The sequence below is a fragment of the Symphalangus syndactylus genome, chromosome 5, assembly GCF_028878055.3.
Source record: "Symphalangus syndactylus isolate Jambi chromosome 5, NHGRI_mSymSyn1-v2.1_pri, whole genome shotgun sequence".
In the NCBI taxonomy this organism is placed as follows: domain Eukaryota; kingdom Metazoa; phylum Chordata; class Mammalia; order Primates; family Hylobatidae; genus Symphalangus; species Symphalangus syndactylus.
In genome coordinates, this window is record NC_072427.2 from 128,086,051 (window position 1) to 128,107,984 (window position 21,934).

Below are 21,934 nucleotides of genomic sequence, written 5' to 3' on the forward strand. Positions count from 1 at the left end.
CCAGCTACTTGGGAGGCTGAGGCACGAGAATCACTTCAACCCAGGAGGCGGAGGTTGCAATGAGCTGAGACTGCACCACTGCACTCCAGCCTGGGTGACAGAGTGAGACTCTGTCTCAAAAAAATAAATAAAATTAGCCAGGTGTGGTGATATTCACCTGTAGCCCTTGCTACCCGGGAGGCTGAGGTGGGAGGATTGCTTGAGCCCAAGAGTTTGAGGCTGCAGTGAGCTACGGTCATGCCACTGCATTCCAGACTGGATGACTGAGCAAGACCCTTTCTCTAAAAACAAAACACAACATATTACATTACAAAAGGGATACTCTGTTCTTCTCCAAGAACACCCCCACAGTAAAGTGGGGAGAGAGGGAACAAAAAGAAACAAAGATGGATCCTGTGAAAGTATTTGTCTAACTCCAGAAGCTAAGCAGGGGTAAACATGTTAAATCCCAATAGAAGAAATCTGGCCTAGGCTGTGCATGGTGGCTCACGCCTGTAATCCCAGCACTTTAGGAGGCCAAGGCGGGCAGATCACTTGAGCCCAGGAGTTCAACAACAGCCCGGGCAGCATGGTGAAACCTTGTATCTACAAAAAAACCCCCAAAAAACAACAATTACCTAGGCATAGTGGCATGCGCCTGTAGTCCCAGCTACTTGGGAGGCTAAGGTGGGAGGATGGCTTGAGCCCAGAGGCAGAGGTTGCAGTAAGCCAATCTCAGCCACTGTACTCTAGCCTGGGTGACAGAGCCAGACCCTGTTAGAAAAAAAAAAATCTGGCCTAGATGAGTTTTACACTAAGATTAGTATGCTTCTGTATCCTCCATGCCAAGTAGATTAGTTATTAACAATATTACATGTGGTATTTTAGTATGAGAAACACAACAGTAAAATCCTATTAACAATGACTGTATGAATGCGTGTTTTAGATCGGGTGCGGTGGCTCACGCCTGTAATCCCAGCACTTTGGGAGGCCGAGGCGGGTGGATCACACGAGGTCAGGAGATCGAGACCATCCTGGCTAACACGGTGAAACCCCGTCTCTACCAAAAATACAAAAAATTAGCCGGGCGAGGTGGCGGGCGCCTGTAGTCCCAGCTACGCGGGAGGCTGAGGCAGGAGAACGGCATGAACCCCGGGGGACGGAGCCTGCAGTGAGCCGAGATCGCGCCACTGCACTCCGGGCTGGGTGAAAGAGCGAGACCCCGTCTCGAAGAAAAAAAAAAAACAAAAAAAGAATGCGTGTTTTTACCTTTTAGTCTATAACAGGTGTCCCATGCTAGGCTTTATGCACACTTCATAAACCTGCCTCTTTAATAAACACATGGGCAGCTTTTACCATCCTAGGAAGACACATAATAACAGCCAAGAGCTCTCTATAATTAGATGAGTGCAGTTAAGACCTGCCAAGCATACAATGGTGCACAGGAGCATTCACAGCAACTCCTGATATTTGTACAGATCCACTGACAGATAAGGTCATACTTCCCCATGAAAAGGAAAACAATCACTACAGTCAGCCTGTTGATCTGTTTTAGAGTAGAGAAAGTATGAAAGTGGGGGAGGGGTATCAATAACTAGAGCTTTCCTTCTTGGCTATAAATTTCAGTGATTTAACTGTTTCAACATGATCTTCTACTCTGAAAAGTACTCAACAGGTAACGATAACTTGGTTAAATGAAGTGAGGTCTTTGACTATTTCTCTAGCCATGTCTCTTACTCTGGAACACTCTGAATGTATCTATTTATAGGATCCTGCACTTTTATCTCATGCACTAACCACAGCTGCAGACACCGCGCAAAGAAATGGAGGCCCTCTAAAGATAGGGCATGGTAAGGGCAAAGGAGGATTGCAGAAGGAAATGACACTGAGCACAAGAAGGCACAGCAAAAGGTGCATGCCTCACCTGGAGCAACATCCTACTGTCTAAGTCTTAAGACAACAGGACAGCCCTGCAGTCCATTTCAAACCTACAGACCTCACACTTCATGCAAATTTCATCCAGCTGATAAAAATATTCTATGCAGTAGTGTACTTCATCTGAGTCTACTCCTTTTTGCCCTTCTTGCTCTGCTATAAATGACTTATCTTAATAATCTTTTACTCAAAACAATTATTCAAAAATCTGAACATGTAATGAAATCGCAAATATACACAGAGATTAAAAACTGCTTTCTAATATCTACATTAGCCAGTGTCATGTTTCTTTTAAGAAAAGGAGATGTTTTCTGAACTTTCTGGGTCTTCACCTGTAACCGTTTAATACTGTATTGCAATCATACTCCCGTCTTACCAAAAGTTTCCTTTGCTAATTCGAGGTCTGACTCTTCCTGTAATTTCTTTAGCCGCAGTTTATCTGCTAATTGTTCTTCTGGTGTTAGCACTTTAGGTTCTTCAGGTTCTTCTAACTAAAATGAAACCAAAGTTTTTTAAAAGCACTGGGATTATGATGCACTCAGTACCCTTCTGTATTGTACGAATTCTTAAATAAGCGTATATAATTATAAATAAAAGTGAACACTGGTAATTACTGTTTCAGGCATTCTTCTAAACACTTTAGATTTTTTTTTTTTTTTTTTTTTTTTTTTAAGACAGAGGCTCACTCTGCCACCAAGGCTGGAGCGCAGTGGCACGATCTTCGCTCATTGCAACCTCTGCCTCCTGGATTCAAGTGATTCTCATGCCTCAGCCTCCTGAGTAGCTGGGATTACAGGCGTGCGCCACCACATCCAGCTAATTTTTGTAGTTTTAGCAGTGACGGGGTTTCACCATGTTGGCCAGGCCGGTCTTGAACTCCTGGCCTCAAGTGATCTGCCCGCCTCAGCCTTCCAAAGTGTTGGGATTACAGGTGTGGGCCACTGTACCCAGTCCACTTTAGGTATCCTTAACCCAATTTTAAAGATAAGCAATGGAGGCACAAAGAAACAACCTGCCCAAAATAATAGAAGGTAACACAGCTGGTAATGTGACAGATCTGTACCCAGGAAGACTGGGGTTACTTCTATAGCCTTTTTTAAAAAAAGGAATTGAGACTGTGGACAAGGTAAAAATACTACTTTCATACACTGCTACTAAAACTATATTGGAAAAACCTTTCTAGGGCAACTTGGTAATATGTATCAAGTCTTAAATAATATTTTTACATGCTTTAATCAAGTATTCTACTTCCAGGTATTTACCTTAAGAAATAAGATGCACACAAATTTGTAAGCCCAAGAATGTACATTAGAGTATTATTCATAATTTCAAATAAATTTACAGACAACCTAAATGTCCAACAGAATGGTTCAAAACATTTCCCCTTTTCATCATATTGTATAATTATAAAATTATCACTATAACAAATTTTAAAGATATAATAGTAGATGTCATTTGTTTCCCAAACCCACTTCTCTGAGATGACAGTTGACAGCTTAGTGTATATCTATCTTCTCTTTATACTGGGATATAATTATTTTTTCTTTCTTCCTTTTTTTTTTTTTGAGATGGAGTCTCGCTCTGTCGCCCGGGCTGGAGTGCAGTGGTTGTGATCTCCGCTCACTGCAAGCTCCGCCTCCTGAGTTCATGCCATTCTCCTGCCTCAGCCTCCCAGGTAGCTGGGACTACAGGCACCCACCAGGCCTGGCTAATTTTTTGTATTTTTTAGTAGAGACGGGGTTTCACCACGTTAGCCAGGATGGTCTCGATCTCCTGACCTTGTGATCTGCCTGCCTCGACCTCCCAAAGTGCCAGGATTACAGGCATGAGCCACCATGCCCGGCCGTTTTCTTCTTTTTTTTTTTTGTTTTGAGACAGGGTCTTGCTCTGTCACCTAGGCTGGAGTGTAGTGGCACAGTCATGGCTCACTGCAGCCTCAACTTCCTGGGCTCAAGTGATTCTCCTACCTTAGCCTCCCAAGCAGCTGATACTACAGGCATGTGCCACCATGCCCAGCTCGTTTTTCTATTTTTTGTAGAGACGGGGTCTCCCTATGTTGTCCAGGCTGGTCTCGAATCCATGGACTCAAGCAATACTCCCACCTCAGCCTCCCAAAGCGTTGCAATTACAGGCATGAGCCACCACGCCAGGCTGTTTTAATTTTTGAACCATGTAAATGTGTTCTGAAATAGAAAATAGGCCGGGCACAGTGGTTCACGCCTATAATCCTAGCACTCTGGGAGGCCAAGGCGGGTGGATCACCTGAGGTCAAGAGTTCGAGACCAACCTGGCCAACATGGTGAAATGCCATCTCTACTGATAATACAAAATTAGCTGGGCGTGGTAACACACGCCTGTAGTCCCAGCTACTCTGGAGACTGAGGCAGGAGAATCACTTGAACCCGGGAGAAGATCGCAGTGAGCTGAGATCACGCCATTGCACTCCCGCCTGGGCGACAAGAGTGAAACTCCATCTCTCAAAAAAAAAAAAAAAAAAAAAGAAACAGAAAATAGGCTGGACATGGTGGCTCATGCCTGTAATCCCAGCACTTTAGGAGGTTGAAGCAGGCAGATCACTTGAGGTCAGGAGTTTGAGACCAGCCCAGCCAACATGGCGAAACCCCATCTCTACTAAAAATACAAAGATTAGCCAGGCATGGTTGCATGTGCCTGTAATTCCAACCTGGGACGCTGAGGCATGACAATTGCTTGAACCTGGGAGGTGGAGGCTGCAGTGAGCCAAAATCACACCACTGCACTCCAGCCTAGGTAACAGAGTGAGACTCTGTCTAAAAACAAAAACAAACAAACAAAAAAAGCAAATATTTCTGATCCTGTGCCAAATAATCAAAAACAAATACATTTATATAGCACATGGCACAGAAATGAACAATTTTTATATTTTGTTCAATATATACACTGCAAATAAAAACTAATCCTGGCCAGACACGGTGGCTCACGCCTGTAATCCCAGCACTTTGGGAGGCCGAGGGGGGCAGATCACGAGGTCAGGAGATTGAGACCATTCTGGCCAACATGGTGAAACCCCATCTCTACTAAAATACAAAAAATTAGCTCGCCGTGGCTCCTGTAGTCCCAGCTACTCAGGAGGCTGATGCAGGGGAATGGCTTGAATCCGGGAGGCAGAGGTTGCGTTGAGCTGAGATTGTGCCACTGTACTCCAGCCTGGAGACACAGCAAGACTCTGTCTCCAAAAAAAAAACAAAAAACAACAACAACAAAAAAAACTAATCCTGCTGACTAGAATGAATTACAGGCACTGGCAAAAATCACTGACTGTAGTCACTGCACTATCATGACTGTTCTGAATGTTTGTGAAAACTTAAAAGACACTCATATATAAAACTTGGTTCTGTTTTTGCAAAAACCACAAATCAATTTGTTTGGATTTTACCTATCTTATGGTATCAATTTACGGTCTTTACAGAGCCCTTCAAATTGCTACGTAATATGTGCAGCCTGTTAGAAACTATACCACTACCGACGTGAGAATTCTGTATTTTAGAAAATAGAATTTACCCTCTTTTTAATTTCTTCTTGCCTTTTCTTCTGTTGCCGTTCTTTCTCTTTTATCTTCTCTGCTATTTTTTTCTTTTCTGAAATTTTTACCTCTAGAAGTAAAAAAAAGTTTTATTCACAGTTCTACTATTTTCCAGTTTATGGATGAGACAGACATGATACTTATATACTGTTAAGAGACCAAACCTTTCCCAGCTTCAAACAGTGATTTTTCTCACAAATAATGGGAAACTTCTGGGACTCTTCCTTCTCCTCTCTAATGTAACCCCTAAGATCCAAATATCCCTTCATATTTCCCCACCGTCCTATAGGCAGGGCTTAGATCATTCAACTATAATTAATGCCAAAACCTCTACCCTTTCCTACTAACAAGCACTCATACAGAAATACAACAAGTATCTAATCTGATTATATTTTGAGGCGATAGAGAAAAGTTGCAGGGAAAACAGAATAAAGTGGGAATGGAAGGACACTTAGTTTCTAAATACCCAAATCTTCCATTTTGTTAGCGTTCTGTCATCTGTCTTAATACAAGTCACAAATGCTTAGCAAGACATAAAAACAAAAATGGAGAGGCCCCAGTGGCTCACCTGGTTTTACTTCTGCTTCCTCTTTTTTTTCATCATCATCGTCATCCCAGTTATCCTAAAGAAAAGGACTTCCATTAATAATTCTTGCATGTTTGTTTTTCTACATGAACCTTATTATCAACTTGACTAACTCCAGAGAAATGTTTGTTGGTATTTTTTTGTACTGCATTAAATTTGTAAATCAATGTAGGGAGAACTGACATCTTATAATGCTGAGCTGCCCTAACCAAGAATAAGAGCTGTCTTTCTATTTGATCAAGTACATTTTTGTATCTTTCAGAAGTGTTTTAAAGTGGTTTCCCTATTAGAGGCTCTGGGCATTTCTCTTTAGATTTATTCCTAAGTATTTCATCTTGTATGTTGCTATTATAAATAGTGTGTTTTCCTATTATGTCCTCTATGTGGCTATTATTTGTGTATAAAAACCTATTGGCAAGACCTGATCTCTGCAAAAAAAAAAAAATTTAAAAATTAACTGGGCGAGGTGGCATGTGCCTGTAGTCTCAGCTACTTGAGAAGCTAAGGTGGGAAGATCACTTGAGCCCAGGAGGTTAAGGCTGCAGTGAGCTATGATAGTGTCCTATCATAGTATCCTAGGCAACTCACCATCATAAAAATCCTGTCTCAAAACAAATAAACAAAAATGACTATTGGCTTTTTTATATGTTAATATCCTGCTACCTTACTGAATTCATTTATCACTTAAGTTAGATTTATCGTTGCATCTCTAGGGTTTTCCAGGTATGCTACCTGGAAAACTATCTGCAAACAAAAGATAGCTTTACTTCTCTACCAATCCTTAGGCCCTCACAAGTGATTTATCTAATTGGGCCAGCTAAACCTCTAGTGCAATGTTGAACAGCAGCAGAGGTAATGGGCATCCTTGGTTTCTTGATGGAAATGCCTCTATTGTTTCCCCATGAAGTGCTATGCATCCCAACAAATTTATGCAGTAAAATTTACCAGACTTTTTTTTTTTTTTTTGAGACGGAGTTTCGCTCTTCTTGCCGAGGCTGGAGTGCAATGGCGCAATCTCAGCTTACTGCAACCTCCACTTCCTAGGTTCAAGCAATTCTCCTGCCTCAGCTTCCCCAGTAACTGGGATTACAGGCATGCACCACCACGCCTGGCTCATTTTTTTGTTTTTTTTTTGAGACGGAGTCTTGCCCTGTCGCCCAGGCTGGAGTGCAGTGGCGTGACCTCGGCTCACTGCAAGCTCCGCCTGCTGGGTTCACGCCATTCTCCTGCCTCAGCCTCCCAAGTAGCTGGGAATACAGGCGCCCGCCACTACGCCCGGCTAATTTTTTGTATATTTAGTAGAGACGGGGTTTCACCATGTTAGCCAGGATGGTCTCGATCTCCTGACCTCGTGATCCACCCACCTCGGCCTCCCAAAGTGCTGGGATTACAGGCGTGAGCCACCATGCCCGGCTGGCTCATTTATTTTTAGTAGAAATTTTTTTTTTTTTTTTTTTTGAGACAGAGTCTCGTTCTATCGCCCAGGCTGGAATACAGTGACAATCTCGGCTCACTGCAACCTCTGCCTCCCAGGTTCAAGTGATTCTCCTGCCTCAGCCTCCCGAGTAGCTGGGATTACCAGCGCACGCCACCATGCCTGGCTAATTTTGTATTTTCAGTAGAGACAGGATTTCACCATGTTGGTTACACTGGTATCGAACTCCTGATCTTGTGATCCGCCCACCTCGGCTTCCCAAAGTGCTGGAATTACAGGTGTGAGCCACCGTGTCTAGCCCCAGTCTTTTCTTTCATTGCCTCCGGATGGATTTCAAGTTAATAAGGAAGTCTTTTCTTGTTTTTTTGTTCTTTTGTTTTGTTTTTGAGACGGAGTTTTGCTCTTGTTGCCCATGCTGGAGTGCAATGGCATGATCACGGCTCACTACAACCTCCACCTCCCGGGTTCAAGCAATTCCCCTGCCTCAGCCTCCCAAGCAGCCGGGATTACAGACATGCGCCACCATGCCTGGCTAACTTTGTATTTTTAGTAGAGATGGGGTTTGTCCATGTTGGTCAGGCTGGTCTCGAACTCCCAACTTCAGGTGATCTGCCCGCCTCAGCCTCCCAAAGTGCTAGGATTACAGGCACGAGCCACTTCGCCCAGCCAGAAAGTCTTTTCTTACACCTAAGAATTCACCCACCATTTTTTCTAGAATGTATAGGGTTTCATTGTTTTTTTTATTTAGATCTCTGATCTATTTGGAGTTTTTTTCTTGTGTATGATGTGCGACATGGATCTAATTTTATTTTTTTCCCAAATGGCTACCCAGTTGTCACAGCATCATTTATTTAAAACCCTTTAATAAATAATGGTTTTTTTCCCTGGGCTATGGTTTGAATGTGTCCTCCAAAGTTCATGTGATGAAAACAATCTCCAATCCAACAGTGTTGAGAAGTAGGGTCTTTCAGAAATGATTAGAGGCAAAGCCCTCATGAATGGATTATTAATACCTTTATCTTAGGGGTAGATACCTGATAAAAGGATGAGTTCTGACACCTCCTGCAATCCTTTGTGCTCTTTTGCCCTTCTGCCCCAGGATAATAGAGCAAGAAGGCCCTCGCCAGATGCCAGCACCTTGATACTGGACTTCTCAGCCTCCATAACCATAAGAAATAAATCTGTTGTTTATAAAATACCCAGTCTATTGCATTCTATTGCAGCAAAAAACATTTTAAGATACCCTGTGACTTACCATATACTAAATTTTCATATGTACTTGGTCTATTTCTGGGCTTTTGATCCTATCCCACTAGTCTACTGTCTCTCCATATAACAGTACCATACTGGGTTTTTTTTGGTTTTGTTTTTTGAGGCAGAGTTTCACTCTTGTTGCCCAGGCTGGAGTGCAATGGCATGATCTCAGCTTACTGCAACCTCTGCCTCCTGGTTTCAAGCAATTCTCCAGCCTCAGCCTCTGGAGTAGCTGGGATTACAGGTGTCCACCACCATGCCCGACTAATTTTTGTATTTTTAGTAAAGATGGGGTTTCTCCATGTTGACCAGGCTGGTCTCGAACTCCTAACATCAGGTGATCCACCCACCTCAGCCTCCCAAAGTGCTGGGATTGCAGGCGTGAGCCACCATGCCCAGCCCGTACTGTTTTAATTACAGAGGCTTTACAATGTATTTTAATGTCAGCTAGGGCTAGTCCTTCCTTGTAGGTTTTCAGATTTTTTAGTGTTTTCTTGGCCTTTCTTGCATGTTTGTTTTTCCATATGAACCTTCATATCAACTTACCTAACTTCATAAGAAAGCTTCTCCATTAGCAGTTAGGACAACCTAGCTGAAATCAATAGCCTCTCTGAAAGTGATTCAGTTATTAATAAATAAAAAAACTGAGAGAACTTTATAGTTTTTACTTTCCCCCAAATGTAAAAAGCATCCTATACTCTGGCTAATAGCTCATTTATTTCAAGGAATATTCCATACAACATAATCCTGGTTAATGAATTAAGTCTATATAATTCTTAAGCCCACTATTAAAAAGGAGTCAGGACGGGCAGGATGTCTCACGCCTGTAATCCCAGCACTTTCGGAGGCTGAGGTGGGCGGATCACGAGGTCAGGAGTTTGAGACCAGCCTGGCCAACATAGTGAAACCCTGTCTCTACTAAAAATACAAAAAATTAGCTGGGCATGGTGGCAGGCACCTATAATCCCAACTATTTGGGGGCTGAGGCAGGAGAATCGCTTGAACCCAGGAGTGGGAGGTTGAAGTGAGCCAAGATTGTGCTACTGCACTCCAGCCCAGGTGACACTGCGAGACTTCGTCTCAAAAAAAAAAAGTCAAGGCCGGCTCATGCCTGTAATCCCAACACTTTGGGAGGCCAAGGCGGGCAGATCACCTGAGGTCGGGAATGCAAGACCAGCCTGACCAACATGGAGAAACCCCGTCTCTACTAAAAATACAAAATTAGCTGGGTGTGGTGGCACATGCCTGTAATCCCAGCTACTCGGGAGGCTGAGGCAGGAGAATTGCTTGAACCCAGGAGGCGGAGGCTGTGGTGAGCCGAGATCGTGCCATTGCACTCCAGCCTGAGCAACAAGAATGAAACTCCGTCTCACAAAAAAAAAAAAAAAAAAAAAAAAAATCAAGAGCTAATCAAGCCTTCATGGATCCCACTCTCTAACTCAGGGCACTTTAATCCCAGCACTTCGGGAGGCCAAGGCAGGCAGATCACTTGAGACCAGGAGTTCCGAGACCAGCCTGGCCAACATGATGAAACCCTGTTTATACTAAAAAATACAAAAATTAGGCGGGCATGGTGGTGCACGCCTGTAATCCTAGCCACTCAGGATGCGGAGGAATAAGAATCATTTGAGCTCAGGAGGCGAAGTTGCAGTGAGCCAGGACCGAGCCACTGCACTCCAGCCTGGGCAACAGAGACTCTGTCTCAAAAAAAAAAAAAGATCTATACTCTGTTTTTTCTATGCCTAACTCAATCACTGAGTTAAATATAAACACAATTTTCTAAAAGCTCCACAGAACTTAGAAGGCTCAAGTTTAATAGAGACAGACACAGCTCTACGATTAAAGACGGCTTTAATCATAGGTAGCCTGGCCATTGTCTCAGCAACCACCAGGCACACTATGACATGCCATTTGAAGCTGAGTGGCAAGAAGGCAAAAGCAGGGCAAGAGGCCCTGACGCTACTAAAGAAGCAAAGGCTGACTAGTATGACTAATATGCCACACTATGACACCAAGCTTCTGGTTTCATAACACGACAGATCACAAATTTGTGTCAGTCTAGGAATATAAACTAACCAAGCCTTGATTCTTAATAAAAATCTCTAAGTCCACTAAAGAAATTAAAAATTCAACATCCTGATTAAGGCCGTCATACAGTCTGCAAGCATAATTAAAGGAACTTTGTATTAAAAAGTAAGTGTATTTTTATATTCATCTTACTTCAGCAATTTAACCCACAGCTCGCAGTTTTAACAGATTGAAAGCAAACCAGCTAGTCATTATTTGAGTAACTGTGATACTAGAGTTAGAAATTAGAGATCAAACGTTTGTATTTCGCCGTTAGTTTGCTAAGTGCTATACATCACAGTACAAAAGGAACCAAAGAGCTAAAAATAAAAGTGAATTACTAGGCATTTTTTGTTGTTTAAATCTTCACAGAACACAGGAAGGCTGGATCTGTGAGTGATATGCGGCAGTGTTTCATATAGGAGGACCATTTGCTTACTTCCAGAAGATGCATATTTACAACCCTTCTGAGAAACAGGTGTAGTAACAAGGTTAATTCTCACAACAGTCCTGTAAGGAAGGTAGTGTTATTCCCCCATTTTACAGAAAAGGAAACCGAGGCCCAGACATAGCCATCCCACAATCTTAGTGAAAAACTAAGGGACCTGCTCTGAATGGACCAAAGTTCTTTAAAGTGTCATAGGTATAAAGTTACAGTTAGAAGAATAAGTTCTGGTGTTCTGTTACCCAGTAGGGTGATTATAGCTAATAACAATGTTGTATATTTCAAGATAGTTCCATGAGAAAATTTTGAATGTTAACATCACAAAGAAATGATAAATGTTTAAAGTGACGAAATGGTAATTACAATGTATACATGCATTGAAACATCACAATATACCCCATAAATATGTACATTATGTGCCAATTATAAAAAATAATTTTAAAAAAGTTTTAAATAACTAAACATTTGACTGACCTTTTTATTGAAAATAAAATGATTTACTTTTTAAAAAAGCATGTTTTAAACACTTGCTTACAAAGTTCATGGTTTAGTAGAGTTCAATTCACTGTAATAAAGCAACTTACAACACATCTTTAGAGTAACATGCTGAGATACATCCTTTAAATGCATACATGTAAACAGCTTCATTTAAAGCTTTAAACACAATGTTAAGGAAGGTCTTTAAAAAGCATGTTTTAAACACTTGCTTACAAAATTCACAGTCTGGTAAACAATTTAATTCGCTGGAATAAAGCAGCTTACAATGCGAAATAATAATAAAAATAAAAATAGTATTATAGTGGCCGGGCGCGGTGGCTCATGCTTGTAATCCCAGCACTTTGGGAGGCCGAGGCGGGCGGATCACGAGGTCAGGAGATCGAAACCACAGTGAAACCCCGCCTCTACTAAAAATACAAAAAATTAGCCGGGCGTAGTGGCAGGCGCCTGTAGTCCCAGCTACTCGGAGAGGCTGAGGCAGGAGAATGGCGTGAACCCGGGAGGCGGAGCTTGCAGTGAGCCGAGATTGAGCCAATGCACTCCAGCCTGGGCGACAGAGCGAGACTCCATCTCAAAAAAAAAAAAAAAAAAAAAATAGTATTATAGTAAATATGACTTCTTCCCTGAGTCCTGAAGTATAAAATAACTAACTGGGAACTAAGTCCCTCTCCTGGGAACTCTGGGAATCTTGTTAAAGAGAAGGATTATTACACATATTAAGATATGCCCAGGCCGGGCGCGGTGGCTCACGCTTGTAATCCCAGCACTTTGGGAGGCCGAGGCGGGCGGATCACAAGGTCAGGAGATGGAGACCACGGTGAAACCCCGTCTCTACTAAAAATACAAAAAAAAAAAAAAATTAGCCGGGCGTGGTGGCGGGCGCCTGTAGTCCCAGCTACTCGGAGAGGCTGAGGCAGGAGAATGGCGTGAACCCGGGAGGCGGAGCTTGCAGTGAGCCGAGATTGCGCCACTGCACTCCAGCCTGGGCGACAGAGCAAGACTCCGTCTCAAAAAAAAAAAAAAAAAAAAAAAAAAAAAAAAAAGATATGCCCAGCTAGAGGTATACTGGTTACCAACCTTCTCACCTTAAATTGCCTGTAGTGGTTCTCTACTGATCTTTTTTTTTTTTTTTTGAGACGGAGTCTCACTCTGTCGCCAGGCTGGAGTGCAGTGGCGCAATCTCAGCTCACTGCAACCTCCACCTCCTAGGTTCAAGCAATTCTCCTGCCTCAGCCCTGAGTAGTCGGGACTACAGGTATGCACCACCATGCCCAGCTAATTTGTGTTTTTAGTAGAGACCGGGTTTCAGCATGTTGGCCAGGATAATCTTGATCTCTTGACCTGGTGATCCGCCCGCCTCAGCCTCCCAAAGTGCTAGGATTACAGGCGTGAGCCACCATGCCTGGCCCCTCTCACCTTTTTTATTTATTTATTTATTTTTTTGAGATGGAGTTTCACTCTTATTACCCAGGCTGGAGTGCAATGGCACCATCTCGGCTCACTGCAACCTCTGCCTCCTGGGTTCAAGCGATTCTCCTGCCTCAGCCTCCCAAGTGGCTGGGATTACAGGCATGTGCCACCACAAACTGGCTAATTTTGTATTTTTAGTAGAGACAGGTTTCTCCATGTTGGTCAGGCTGGTCTTGAACTCCTGACCTCAGGTGATCCACCTGCCTCGGCCTCCCAAAGTGTTGGGATTACAGGTATGAGCCATCACGCCCGGCCAGTTTTCTACTAATTTTAAGAAACTGGGCCAGATGTGCTAGCTCACGCCTGTAATCCCAACACTTTGGAAGGCCAAGGCGGGTGGAATACCTGAGGTCAGGAATTCAAGACCAGCCTGGCCAACATGGCAAACCCGTTTCTACTAAAAATACAAAAAAAATTAGCAGGGCGTGGTGGTGTGCACCTGTGGTCCCAGCTATTCAGGAGGCTGATGCCCAAGAATCACTTTGAACCCGGGAGGCAGAGGTTGCAGTGAGCCGAGATCACGCCACTGCACTCCACAGCCTGGGTGACAGAGAAGGCCTCTGTCTAAAAAAAAAAAAAAAAAAAAAAAAAAGAAAAGAAAAGAAAAAAGAAAAAAACTGGTCTGCAAGCCTCTGGTACTACGAAGTCAAGAAGTAAGAAGTATGGCTGAAGCCAGGCACGGTGGCTCACACTTGTAATCCCAGCACTTTGGGAGGCCGAGGCAGGTGGATCACAAGGTCAGGAGATCGAGACCACGGTGAAACCCCGTCTCTACTAAAAATACAAAAAATTAGCCGGGCGTGGTGGCGGGCACCTGTAGTCCCAGCTACTCGGAGAGGCTGAGGCAGGAGAATGGCATGAACCCGGGAGGCGGAGTTTGCAGTGAGCCGAGATTGCACCACTGCACTCCAGCCTGGGCGACAGAGCAAGACTCCGTCTCAAAAAAAAAAAAAAAAAGTATGGCTGAAAATAGGGAGCTCCATCTCAATACCCCAAGGTAAAGAAACAAACTCAACATAGGAGCATTTTTATTTAATGTTGATGCTCTTCAGTTACCCTTCCCAGAAAAATATCACCCCAACCCCACCCATATCACTTCTCCCTCAGTACATTCACACCAACTCTATGTCCACCTCTATCCCTGTCCCTAGTTTCTCCCATCAAAGCATAAACCTTACACCAGACACACATCAATGCAGACATAATGAAGCTACCTAGACATTCCCTACTCCATCACAGAACAGACTTTAGTAGCAAAAGAAGTGATTCTGGCCAGGCACAGTGACTCATGCCTGTAATCCCAGCACTTTGGGAGACCAAGGCAGGCGGATCACGAGGTCAAGAGATCGAGACCATCCTGGCCAACATGGTGAAACCCCATCTCTACTAAAAATACAAAAATTAGCTGGGTGTCGTGGCACACACCTGTAGTCCCAGCTACTTGGAAGGCTAAGGCAGGAGAATCGCTTGAACCCAGGAGGCAGAGGTTGCAGTAAGCCAAGATTGCGCCACTGCACTCCAGCCTGGAGACAGAGTGAGACTCCGTCTCAAAAAAAAAAAAACCCAGGCGCAGTAGCTCACGCCTGTAATCCCAACACTTTGGGAGGTTAAAGCAGGTGGATCACCTGAGGTCGGGAGTTTTGAGACCAGCTTAACCAACATGGAGAAACCCCATCTCTACTAAAAATACAAAATTAGCTGGGTGCGGTGGTGCATGCCTGTAATCCCAGCCACTCAGGAGGCTGAGACAGGAGAATCGCTTGAACCCAGTAGGCGAAGGTTGCAGTAAGCTGAGGTCGTGCTATTGCACTCCAGCCTGGGCAACAAGAGCAAAACTCCGTCTCAAAAAAAAAAAAAAAAAGAAGTGGTTCCTATCAACATGTCCCAAGAAGAACCATGACATCTGCTCCTCAATTCATAAAAGGACCATCCAAACCTTGACTGTCGCTCTCTCCCCAAAGTGCTTACAAGTCTGCCCTGAAGTTACTACCAAACTAGCACTAAGCCCCTAAAGAAAGGAGCGTAGTGTCAGCAAAAAGAGACTGGTCACACTTCCAAACAGATGTAATTATAAAAGCAAAAGACCAGGTAGCTTTCCCCAGGAAATTAGAGTTTTTATTTCCATAGTTATAAAATTAAGTGTCTGAAAAGTAGATTTAAGGTAGAATGTTCACCATGCTGCTTCAAAAAATATGCCCAATTTTCTTTTTTTTTTTTTTGAGACAGAGTCTCGTTCTGTCACCCAGGCTGGAGTGCAGTGGCGCGATTTCGGCTCACTGCAAGCTCCGCCTCCCGGGTTCACGCCATCCTCCTGCCTCAGCCTCTCCGAGTAGCTGGGACTACAGGCGCCCGCCACCACGCCCGGCTAATTTTTTGTATTTTTAGTAGAGACGGGGTTTCACTGTGTTAGCCAGGATGGTCTCGATCTCCTGACCTCGTGATCCGCCCGCCTCGGCCTCCCAAAGTGTTGGGATTACAAGCGTGAGCCACCGCACCCGGCCCGACCAATTTTCTGTAAACATTAGAAGTTTGTAAATTCCAGCAGCAAATTCAGATAAAATGTAAAAAGGGTTCCTAGAGAAACAGCTAAAATTAACATTTAAAATAGGAAGCAAGTCTACAACTCACTTCAAAGAGCCCTAAATGGTTATTTGGTTCAAGAGACTACCTATGAACATCCAATTAAATCCTTTACCCAATTATTTTTGGCAGCCAATTAATCTTTCAACTGTAATATCCAATTTATCTTCAAAAGAATCACCCAGGCTGCTCTCCTAAAATGGCTAGCTTCTTAGAATACGGCCTGTTTATAAACTACTTGGCTTATCTATACTCTTGCCCTGCAGATACACACCCATCTTTTAAGCTATTTCTATGAAAGAGATGGCTGCTTTTTAACTTTAAAACCTGCTTCCAAATTGAACACAACTAAGTATCAGAAGCAAAGCAGAAAACTTTAAATCTTGCTTTCTTTTTATTTCTAACAATGTGGCCAGTAGTTAGCTGGTTCTGTCTTCATAATATAAAACTACATTATGTCACATGCAATGAGAACACATTTAGGGCTGAAAATGCTTTCCAACTTAAGCAAGATGTATTTATAGACTGTCAAATAGAAGTAGCTTCAAACGAGCAATAAAACTCTTTTGCCCTATAACAACAGCCTAGGAACTAACATATACTCCTTCTCCTTTTTTCTTTAAATAATTTGGTTTAGGTAAAACATAATCTCTTGCTGGGGAAAAAAAAAAAAGCCTTTAATTGGTGTTCTGTAAGCTGTGCAGTTCTACTCAGAGAACTCAGAACTGTGCAACGAGATCTTGGCAAGGGTAGACTTCCCAGCAAACTTCAGTTTTTTAAAAGCCAAAATGTTCTTCCACCATCTCAGAACTATGCTGGGTGCCTAGAAGCCAAGGTGCCCGCCTTAGTAAATTCTACTTCATTTAATTCAATTCATTAAGCTTCTAACATACTACAATGGATCAGCACTCAGCTGAGTTCCATCTCAATGCCTACCTGTCTCATATTCAGGACAGTTATCAATCTACTTTAAATTCCTGGCTAAGCAATATCAAGACACTGAACACTAAACAAGTGGTTTATTTACAATGATCCATCATGACAAGAAAATATTTTTCAGTAACAAACATGCTTCCTAATTCAAAACTTGCTAGTTTATAAAAGTGGCAGGGTATGAAATGATATGACTGAGATTTTCTTGAAAATAATCTGGTTGGAGGAGGAAAGTGGGGATACAGAGGAGACAAGACTGGTCACTGGTTTATTAAATGTTTCTCTCTACTGCATGTTTGGAATTTTTCATAAGTTACACATACACACACTCTCTTCAAAATATCCATTTTCTGGCAAAATGCCCACCTTCTGGGTATTTCCTAGTAATTTCACATTTCTGTAAAATACAGATCCTGTTCTTTAGAAGTTGTTTCCAACCCCTGAAAAATGTCCTTATCTGGTAGACTCAAACTATTTATTGAAATAGGATCCTAACAGAGGGTGAATGAGTAGGACAAGAGAGGCTCAACTAAATCTGTTCTTCAGGATCGCTCTCTTGAAATGTGTTGGGGTCTTGCTATGTTGCCCAGGCTGGCTTCAAACTCCTAGGCTCAAGCAATCCTCTTGCCTCAGCCTCTTCAGGATCTTTTAAAAGAAATGCTACATGATTACAGAGGCAACTGCCTGAGATGGCTGAACACAGCTAGAAGTTTCTGCAAACTCTGTACCCTCTGAATAAATCTAGCTTCTAAACTGTTCTACTGAAATGCTAGGAGACTAGTAAAATGGAGCAAAAGTTATGTTGTCCTTGCTTCCAGTAGGTACTCACTGCCTTCTCAGTCAACACATCCTGCGTATCATACCAGCAATGGGGAAGGAGTCAAATACGCCAAGTGAACAGTTCTTCCCACTGCCTCTGCACAACTATCAGGATAGTAAAAAAGGTAAATAAAGCCAGGGTGATGGGAAAGTATGCTCCCAAGTTCTCATCTTTTTAACTGGGGAAAAGCATAGCCTTTTCTCACCATATATATTAACAGTTGTACAGTTTCACCTAAGTCCACTTCTGCCACTGCCAGACAGCTATTTGAAAAGTCAAGGACAGCAAAATACTAAGTCTGCTAAATGATAGTAAAGTGCTGGAGCAAATTATAATAACAAAAACATCAGTTTTCTTTTCATTTCCCAGGACATTACAAATGACATTAAACCTGTATTTTTAAAGGTTAAGTACTAGATGCTGACATAAACAGAAGACCTCACGGAAACTAAGCCTTGTCTGCAACTCCTCATAAAAAGTACAAAAACATAAGAATTCAGAAATTTGGTGATATGGCTGAGCCTGCTGGCTCACGCCCATAATCCCAGCATTTTAGGAGGCTGAGGAGGATAAATCACTTGAGCCCAAGAGTTCGAGACCAGCCTGGGCAACTTGGCGAAACTCCAACTCTACCAAAAACACAAAAATTAGCCAGTCTCACAAATCTGTCTCAAAATAAATAAGCCAGGTGCAGTGGCTCACACCTGTAATCCCAGCACTCTGGGAGGCCGAGGCGGGAAGATCACTTTGACCTCAGGAGTTTGAGACCAGCCTAGGTAACATGGCGAAACCTTGTCTCTACAAAAAAAAAAAAAAAAAAAAATATATATATATATATATAGCCAGGCGCGGTGGCTCACGTCCGTAATCCCAGCACTTTGGGAGGCTGAGGCGGGTGGATCACAAGGTCAGGAGTTCAAGACTGGCCTGGCCAAGATGGTGAAACCCCGTCTCTACTAAAAATACAAAAATTAGCTGGGTGTGGTGGTGGGCGCTTGTAATCCCAGCTACTCGGGAGGCTGAGGCAGAGAATTGCTTGAACCTGGGAGGCGGAGGTTGCAGTGAGCCGAGATCGTGCCACTGCACTCCAGCCTGGGCGACAGAGCGAGACTCTACCTCAAAAAAAAAATATATATATATGTGTGTGTGTGTGTATAAAAATTAGCTGGGCACGGCGGTGCACACCTGTAATCCCAGCTACTAGAAAGGCTGAGGCTGGAGAATCACTTGAACCCGGGAGGCGGAGGTTGCAGAGATTGTGCACTCCAGCCTGGGAGACAGGGTGAGACCTTGTCTCAAAAAATTAGATGAATAGATAAATTGTTTTAAGTTAAAAAAAAAAGAAAAAAGAAATTTAGCACTAAAACAGCAACTGGGGCCTGGTGTGGTGGCTCACGCCTGTAATCCCAGCACTTTGGGAGGCCAATGCGGGCAGATCACAAGGTCAGGAGATTGAGACCATCCTGGCTAACACGGTGAAACCCCGTCTCTACTAAAAATACAAAAAATTAGCCGGGCGTGGTGGCGGGCACCTGTAGTCCTTGGGAGGCTGAGGCAGGAGAATGGAGTGAACCCGGGAGGCAGAGCTTGCAGTGAGCGAAGATTGTGCCACTGCACTCCAGCCTGGGCGACAGAGCGAGCCTCCATTTCAAAAAAAAAAGAGCAGCTGGACAAGATAAGCTTTGTGGTCCCTTACAACATGTAAATATCCAAAACTTGTTCCAAGTGATCAGAATTATATTGATCAGAGGCTGAGTGAGGTGGCTCATGCCTATAATTCCAGCACTTCAGGAGGCCAAGGCGGGCAGATCACCTGAGGTCGGGAATGCAAGACCAGCCCAACCAACATGGCGAAACCCCGTCTCTACTAAAAATACAAAATTAGCCAGGCGTGGTGGTGCGTGCCTGTAATCCCAGCTACTTGGGAGGCTGAAGCAGGAGAATCGCTTGAACCCGCAAGGTGGAGGTTGCAGTGAGCCGAGATCGCTCCATTGCACTCCAGCCTGGGCAACGGGAGTGAAACTCCATCTCAAAAAAAAAAAAAAAAAAAAAAAGAATTATATTCATCAAGATCGAGGGGGGAGGGGGGAGGGACAGCATTAGGAGATACACCTAATGCTAAATGACGAGTTAATGGGTGCAGGAAATCAACATGGCACATGGATACATATGTAACAAACCTGCACATTGTGCACATGTACCCTAAAACCCTAAAGTATAATAAAAAAAAAAAAAAAAAAAAGATCGATACCATTTAGATCCCCTAATCCCAAGGAAGTTATTCCATGACATTAGTCTAGACTATCCATTAAAACTTCATTTTCTGCAACTTCTTTCCTAATATCTCTAATCTTTTCTCTGCATTTGTTAATTTATTCCCAAATTTCATAACAGATATCTTAATTGCCACTTCCTATATGCATGGAAAAAAATGAAAGGGCCAATATGAACCCAAGGCTCAAAACTGAAAATCTGCTACAATGTAGGGGGTAACTAATATCTTGTAATGCGGCTGGTAACCAAATCTAGTCCCATGTTTCTACAACACGTAAATAAAGCATCTAAGTGTCTTCAAACAATAATCAGTCGATTTATTAACTTCAATGTGTGCAAAGCTCACAACATTCTTGAACCTCAGGCTGTCAATAAATTGGACATCCACACATTCAACCTCATCGGACTGGGAAGAGAAGAGGAAAACTCAAAACAACATCCCTATTAAGTTCATAGTGATTATATAGCTTAAACTTTTCAGCCCAGGCAGGATTTGTAGGGTTCTCCGTTTGTGTTTATAAATTAGGAGAAATTCATTAAATTAGGCAAAACCACAAAAAAAAATTTTCCATTTCACACAAAACTTTATCTGCACAAATATAACAAGATTTTGAGAACTTTGTTAATAAGAGTCTTAACATTTTGGATTTGAGATTTCTGTAATTACTGTAAAAAAAAAACCACGTAAAAGTAAATGTCACTTAAAGCTGTATAATGAACCCTTCGAAGTTTTCAAAATAAACGACTGAGGTAAAAATGATTATCTACAAGGCATAGACAAAAAAACAACAACAACAAAAAAAACCAGGGGCCCGTCATCTACAATCACCACCAAATCTTCAATATTTCCTTAGGAGTCGTATGTGTGTAGTTGAGTAACTGTCGTCTCTCCATTTCTCAGGTCACGGTGTGAACTACCTGGGTTTCTGTCCACTAACTGCGGGCTATCTCAGTGTTCAGTTCATTCTTTTTACCACAGGGTGGGGGAAGGGAGAGCCAAAAGTTATTTCCCTTTACTGTTTCTAGCTGTCTCATGTGGGAAAAAAAGATTGAAATTCAACCACAATATTCCACTCATCTAATCCCTCGAACAAACTGTATAAGCAGACCTCAGGGTCATAAATGAGTTACTGGCCCTGGGCTGACCTGAGCTCGAAAAGACAGGCGAGTTTCAAGCCCTTCCATATGGATAAGCTACAAGGCTCAATTTCCAACTTCCCGGTCTCATTCCTGCGAGAGGCTCCCAACCGCGAAGCTTGCACGTGGGCCGACCCCGCCGATGCTGTCACCTTTCGTCGCCAGCCGGCAGGTGGGATCCAGGCTGGAGAGCAGACCCTCAACCGGCGAGGGAGTCCGGGAGGCCATGCTGCCAGTCTTCGGCCCACACATGGCCGGCAAACCGAGGGGAAGAGAGCACCGCCAGGCCCTAGGCTCGCGCCTGGACCCACGGCCCGCAGGCCCCGGCAGCGCCCCAGGGCCCACAGTCGGCTGGCAACAGCGCCAGCCCGCTACCGCGCTGCCCGGCGCCCTAGCCCGCACCCACCTTGACGTCCTCGTCCTCGTCCTCGCCTTCCCAGCGGTCCCCGCCGGCAGTGCCGCCGCCCCCCACCTTCCGCACTGGGTCTTCCACAGAGAACGCGTCGGCGTCTACGGAAGAGAGCGAGCCGCGTTAGTGCCTGCCACTGCGTGGGGCCGGCGCCGGCCCGGGCCCTGCCCCAGCAACTTCTCCTCACCCCAGGAGTCCGAGTCCCCCGCCGCCGCCGCCGCCGCCGCCGCCGCGGCCGCCATCTCGAGCCGGGTGTGAGTGTGTGTGAGAGGGAGAGCTAACGAGGAGTTAGCACGGCGGAGGTGAGTCACTGGATTTGCTCTCGTTGGCCGGCGCGGAGCAGGATGGGACCGTGGCTGACTGTGCGCCGAGCCGAGGCCACGCCCCCTCAGGCGGCGGCGGCGGCGACGCGCGCGGGTAAGAAGTGGGCGGGGACCGCGGTCGGCGCTGCGGGGCGGAGGGAGAGGCGGAGGGAGAGGCGGAGGGAGAGGCGAAGGGAGGGGCGGAGGGAGGGGCGGAGGGAGGGGCGGACCGAGCAGAGGGAGGGGCG

At 44.1% G+C, this 21,934-nt stretch overlaps 2 protein-coding genes across 3 annotated transcripts in view; one reads left to right on the forward strand and one right to left on the reverse strand.

The window, feature by feature from the left end:
• SPG11 (SPG11 vesicle trafficking associated, spatacsin) overlaps positions 1-11,698 on the forward strand; it is a 120,730-nt gene extending 109,032 nt beyond the window's left edge. Inside the window, exon 41 of one of the 2 annotated variants that reach the window (XM_055276767.2) lies at positions 1,748-2,184. In XM_055276767.2, the coding sequence (XP_055132742.2) occupies positions 1,748-1,833 (86 nt within the window). In that variant the 3' untranslated portion in view covers positions 1,834-2,184. Of the gene's footprint in view, positions 1-1,747; positions 2,185-11,190 lie in introns of those variants that run through there. The other variant, XM_055276768.2, reaches the window with a different exon arrangement.
• EIF3J (eukaryotic translation initiation factor 3 subunit J) overlaps positions 1-21,829 on the reverse strand; it is a 28,325-nt gene extending 6,496 nt beyond the window's left edge. The window contains exons 1-5 of the mRNA XM_055276883.2: positions 21,572-21,829; positions 21,382-21,485; positions 6,045-6,099; positions 5,455-5,546; positions 2,291-2,405 (exon numbers count right to left, since the gene is read on the reverse strand). Of these exons, the coding sequence (XP_055132858.1) occupies positions 2,291-2,405; positions 5,455-5,546; positions 6,045-6,099; positions 21,382-21,485; positions 21,572-21,626 (421 nt within the window). The 5' untranslated portion in view covers positions 21,627-21,829. The remainder of the gene's footprint in view (positions 1-2,290; positions 2,406-5,454; positions 5,547-6,044; positions 6,100-21,381; positions 21,486-21,571) is intronic.
• Between the last annotated feature and the right edge of the window lie 105 nt (positions 21,830-21,934).